The sequence below is a fragment of the Spermophilus citellus genome (genome assembly GCF_964194105.1).
Source record: "Spermophilus citellus genome assembly, chromosome: 1".
Lineage (NCBI taxonomy): Eukaryota > Metazoa > Chordata > Mammalia > Rodentia > Sciuridae > Spermophilus > Spermophilus citellus.
The window spans coordinates 245,510,014-245,516,001 of NC_138182.1; the positions used below are offsets into that span (position 1 = coordinate 245,510,014).

The 5,988-nt window shown below is 41.3% G+C and overlaps 1 protein-coding gene across 1 annotated transcript; it reads right to left on the bottom strand.

Moving 5' to 3' along the window:
- Positions 1-407: 407 nt before the first annotated feature.
- On the bottom strand, positions 408-1,329 carry HSPB3 (heat shock protein family B (small) member 3). Its single transcript, XM_081305419.1, has one exon. It carries the CDS (start codon positions 1,147-1,149, stop codon positions 691-693), a length of 459 nt encoding a protein of 152 aa, XP_081161545.1. The 5' UTR covers positions 1,150-1,329; the 3' UTR covers positions 408-690.
- Positions 1,330-5,988: the final 4,659 nt, after the last annotated feature.

Sequence of the window (5,988 nt, forward strand, 5' to 3'; positions counted from 1 at the left end):
ATCTTATTAGTATTTTTATATGTATCCATACATGACTCAAAAAATAAAACTCCAGATAGGTACATATTCGAACTTTTAAAAATAAGATATCTGAAAAATTTTAAGAATAATACTTTTATTTGGATTTTCCAACTGATATTTAAGGCAGTAACAACTATCATGAATCATAAATAAATTTCACACTCAGTTTCCAAGTGCTGTATTTTAACTTTCACACTCCATATTTATAAAACTCCACTTTAATTAAAATTCACTGAAAAGAAAAGCCTATCAAGTGAAGGGAATCACAACTCTTTTTAGCAGTATAAAAATCTTCACAAAATGGAAAAGGATTCCTTAAGTGAGAACACTCTTTTGCCAAGAATTATAAAAACATAGCCTGTCTAGCATTGTTGGAGTCATTAAGAAACAATCCTGAGACCTCTCTAGTATCAAAGTACAGTCTCTTAAAGGTTCAATGTTTTCTTGTAAGAATAGCATCAGTTAGAACTGCACAAACATATTTAACAATTTCTCTTTCGGCATAAGAATAATAAAAACATCTTCAACATACCAGGAACTATGTATATATTTTTAACCTTCATAAAAGTCATAGCAAATTATTTCAAACGTGGGTAACACAAAAATTCCCGTGGTACCATCCATAGACCATCTTCCTCATATCCTAGGAACAGGAACCCCGATAAGGTTTCACTTAGTCTCAAGCGGATCCTTTACTTCCACCACCAGAATTCCATCATGACAGAGGATGGCAGACAAATCTTTGGTTTCAACGCCATCTGGCAGTTTGTACTGTCGGGTGAAGCTTCGTGAGATGAAACCATGCTCATCCATTCTGGTTCCATGTTGAGCTTTAATCAGCAGCCAGCCCTCGAAGGTCTGAATGATGATATCTTCGGGGAGGAACTGGACCACGTCCAGCAGAATTTGAAAGCGGGATTTGCCTTCTTGGGGTGGCGTCTCTGTGGTTGCTGAGTCCACTGGAAGAGATTGAGGCACAGCTCTGACTTTTCTCAGGTCCATGATGGTTGGCCCAGGCAGTGCATATAAAGCATGATCCAGTCTGCAGTCTTCTAAACCCCGAGCTTCAAACTCCTCCTGGTAACGCACTGGAGTTTCTATGAGGTGCCTCAAAATTATTTTTGCCATAGTGGAGGCAAAGCCAGCATGGAAGAGCTTCCCTTCAGAGAGTGGTGAACGCTTGCAGTTGCCTTCTGACTAGATTCCCAGACAGAGCAGCTACTGGGTTTATAGCTCTGCCCAGAGGAAACCACTTCATTAGGCCTGAATCAGACCACGCACACTCACTCTTGTCTTTTCACACAGGCTGACAATGAAGGGCTATTTATAGGGCATGTTTCCGAGTTGCATTTAGCCACACAGCAGCCTGCACAAGCTGCCCAGACAAGGGCTGCTCTTACAGTCTCAGTTATCCTTGGCAAATGTGTCTGCCTTGCTTACTTCAAGAGAAAGTGGGACTCCAAAGGGGCATTTGAAAAAGATCTGGGTGAGTGCTTTCTCCTTGGGGACTTCAGTAATTGAAAGGAATAGGGTTTCTTAGAACAGTCCAGAGATAAGCAGTCATCTTATCAAATGAGCTAATACTGCCTCTCCCTAGCCACCCAATCCAGAGCTGGGGAGAGAAGGCTGCAGCTATGATTAAGGAGAAACTCACACACACACACACACACACACACACACACACACACACACACATCTCAAGTATTCAAAACTCTCAATCCTCAGTATTACACATAATTTCTTTCATCATTTACTCTTTTGTGTTTAAGGGACATCTGTGTGCCATATCATCTGGGTTTTTTTTTTTAAACATTTGATTCACCAAAAATGAGATCAGTTGACTAAGCTATGTAAGTGTTAAATTTAAGGAGGGGCAGAGGGGCATAGAATGGGAAATCAGTGATGAGTATAAAGCCAAAAGGAAGAAAAAAAGTGTCATAGATTTGAACTTTTTTATATTAAAGTCCAAATCTAGTTGCTGCTCTGTTATAACTAAGTGGCCAAAATAAATTACATATAATTTCTGAACACTCTTTATGTTAACTTTTCTTAACATAAAAGGAGACAGCCCTTAATCCGCTGCTGTAGAAGGATTTCCAAGTTAAGCAAAAAAGAAAAGTCCAGAGCAGCATATAATGTGCTATTATTTGTACTTGTTTTAAAAGTCAAAATTTGCCATGGTGCACAACTATAATCCAAAACTGAGGCAGGAGGCTCCCAAATTCAAAGTCGGCCTCAGCAATTTGGGGAGGCCCTCATCAAACAGTGGGAACTTATCTCAAAATAAAAAATAAAAAGGCTGAATGTAGCTGAATGGTAGAACACCCCTGGGTTCAATCCCCAGTACAGGGGTCTGTGTTTGCTTATATAAATAGAATCTCTCTGAGAGTCTACAGTCCCCATCTTGTGTCCTCCTAGTAATCCTCCATGTGTTCTAGGTCATCTTGCTTTAAAGTTAAAAAAAAAAAAAAACTTTCCAAAGTCTTTCCATGGCCTTCAAGAATTCTCTGGCCCCTGCTATCTGGTCCCTGCTGGCCTCCTCCCCTACCTCACCCTTCAGCCTCACTTGCCTCCTTTCTGTCCCATGAATACCCTTGTCACTTCCTCGGGCTCTTTGCAAGTCCCTTTGCTATGACCACTCCACTTTCAGATTGTCTCAGGTTGCTTCTTGCTTATCCTTCAGGCAGCAGATCAAGTGTTAACCTCTGCAGGAGAGTATTTTCAATGGAATTCCTCCTGTCACCCTGTCATGGTCCCCCACTTTATCTTTGTTCTGTTTGTTGTTGTTGTTTTGTTTGGTCAACCAGATGAAATAGTTTAGTTTTGAAACCATTACAGTAATATTTGATTTGGGCAAGAATCATCGATGGCTGCCAAAATCATTGGGAGAATAGTCTCTAAGTATCACATCACAGGTCACTTATGAAATACAAAAAGAAAAGGACTCTTTTGAAAAGGGTAAGTCAGGCAGACACTGACTTAACAAATGATCAAACTGGGTATTACCAATAATGGAACAAATGACATCATTGGCCTACTGGTTTAATCTAAGAGAATACAACATTGTATATAGAATTCTCCCTTTAAAAATGTGTTATTGTTTGGATCTTAAATGTCCTCTAAAAGTCTTGGTCTCCAGCTGGTGCCGCTATTGCAAGGTGGTGGAATATTTAAGGGGTGGAATGTAGTTAGAGGAAGTTAGGTCACTGGGGCTGTGTACCCTTGAAGGAGACATTAGAACCCCTAGCTTCTTGTTATGGATTCTTTGATTACATGCTTTGATGAGGGGTAGCCACAAGAGGAGATGGAAGAAGGCCAGGACAATAAAGTGTACTATATGCCCAGGTTCTAGAGACAGGAGGCAGACCACACAGGGCACAAGGAAACCTCAGGGCAGTCAGAAGGCTGGAGTCAGAAGCAAGGGCAGGGTTTGGGCCAGAGGCTTTGTTAGGGTTTTTGAGGGAGAGGTAAGGCAGGGGATGCATTGCAGGCTTGGCTAATTTGAATGATTCCATCAGACTCTATGCTACAGGTAACCACACCTGTAGCCCAAGTACCTGGCCTGGGATGACTGAAGAAAAGGAATATTTCCTCCTGGGGTGCATGGGCCAGAAAGAGGAGGTCTGGCTCTGAATTGGGTACTTCATCTATCAAAGGCAGGTTCCTCGTCATGCTCTTTGCTATCTCTAAGAATTGGCTAGTCTCCCTCCAGCCAGAAAGATTTTTAAGAACATCAAACTATAGAGACAATAAAGTATATAATTATGCAAGTAATGTATCTTTTGGAACATACAGTGCAATCTTTGCCATTTGTTAGCATCTGAAATTATCTTATTTATGGATTTATAGTCCAGGTGGGAAACACAATGGCACTTTGAGGTCAGAAACTGTATTGTTCATGGCGATATTCTCAGCACCAAAGAGTGTCTGGAAAATGGTAGGCATGCAAGATATTTGTTGAAAGACAAAAGATCGAACTGCTACAACTTTTTGGTTATTTCTATTTAGCTGACCCTTGATGTTCCTTGGCCATCCTCTGGTACTTTGGTCAGCTTCTCCTCTTTCTCTGAAGTAGAGATTCCAAACTCCTTCTCCTCCTCAGGGTTTCTCTTGTGTCCTGGTGTCACTTTCCCAGGTAGGTGGCTTTGCTTGAAGCCTTCTATGCACACCCAGTGAGAAGCTTCCCCTTCTACCTTTACCTCCACTCAGGAGTTCCTCCCTCCCCTCTGGGCTTTTGCTCAACCAGTTCTTCACTATGCCCATGGCTAAAGTCAGGTATCTCCCATCTTTTTATAAAGCCACACAAAACCTCCTAGTCCTTGTGTCTTACTGTAGCTAATTATCTCCAAGCCACTACAATTTAACTTCAGCTCCACCAGTAACTGCCCTTGGGTAGATCAATGACAGCCTAAATCAATACTGTCATCCTTATCTCCCTGAGCCTCTCCAGTGTTTGATGCAACAGGGAGGAATGGCAGCTATTGTTTTTCTTAGCCTCTTGAGTGTGCAAGTGGAGTTTTCTCTTATTCTACTCCCTGCATGTTCAGTGGAAGTGATATTGCCCTAAAGGGGCAAGAACTGGTTCTTATGGAACAAAATACATAAACTTAGATGCAGTATAATAGTTTGTCCTCAAAGGGGTCATGGTACTACACTGACATATGGCATATCTGTGGTATTAGTTTTTCAGTGGGGAGATGGAGGGGAAATTAGGTGAAAAAATATAAAAATACTCAGAGGGCTATGATATCATAATTAAAAGGTGAGAAACACTGTGTAGTCTGATTTATAAATTGCTCAGGAACCCATCTTTAGGATTCCAATAACAACTAGGCTGGGAGTCCAGGGAGGTTTTCTAGAAAGAGCCATGACTCAGTTGCAATAAGAAGGATTCTGGAGTAAGCCAAATGAATCTTTGGGTAGGGGAGGAAGGTAACAGGCCAGCATGTTCAAGATGCTAGAGCCCAAAGAGAACCTCATGATTAGAGGAGACAAAGGAATCTCAGCATGGCCATGTGCATACTGCAAAGTAGGAAGAGGGGAAATGAGGCCGGAGAGGTCAGCAGAGACCAGATCATAAAGACCTTTGTCATTTTTGTTGAGGCAAAATAATACTTTTCAAAGTCACCTGACTTTTCACCAGTAGCTTAAGGAACAACAGCAGAATTCTTGTTTTAGGGTAAAGACTATTCTTTATCTCTTCATAATCAAAAGGCCCATTGAACTTTTTAAAATTAAAATTTAGATTCCATTCTTTAGAATAAAGAAGTTCACGACATGAAAACTTTCCACTTCTCTGACCACATCTTTTATAAGAAATACATTTGTCCTCATGACCCAATGAACACCCATAAACACATATGGGTACAAAACACTAAGCTTTCCTACATGGGTGCCCTTTGCCTATTCAATTCTAGTTAGCATGACAGAAGTAATTTTTGCAATTCACTGAATTGATTTCACCACCACAAAATTGGTCAAAAGTCATGTTTAAAAAAAAACACAAAAAACTCTTCTTTAACTTTTCACATGTTAAGGCAAGGTAGTTTAACATCTTTATGGGTAAATCACACCTCTGTGGAGACACTCTGATGGTCCTGCCTAATTTGTCTTCTGTGGCTGCAATAAGACATGAGCAGGGAGGGCAGGAAGCAGTGAGTGGCAGCAAGCTGCATGGCGGATGTGCAGTTCTTCTGTGATTAGAGAAGACAAGGATGAAACACAGGCTCAGTGGTCAGGGTGCGTCTTTGCCTAACTAAGGGGAGAGAGTTGGTGGCAAGGTAGGAACAGAAGTTAAACTGTGGCTAGCAGGAGATTAAACATTGTATATAGTCAATAGTTTCAAGACACTGGGACATGAAAGGACAGAAAGAACTATAAGCCAGGCCCAGTGGCCCACACCTGTAATCTCAGCAACTTGGGAGGCTGAGGCAGGAGGATTGCAAGTTCAAAGGTAGCCTTGCCAGG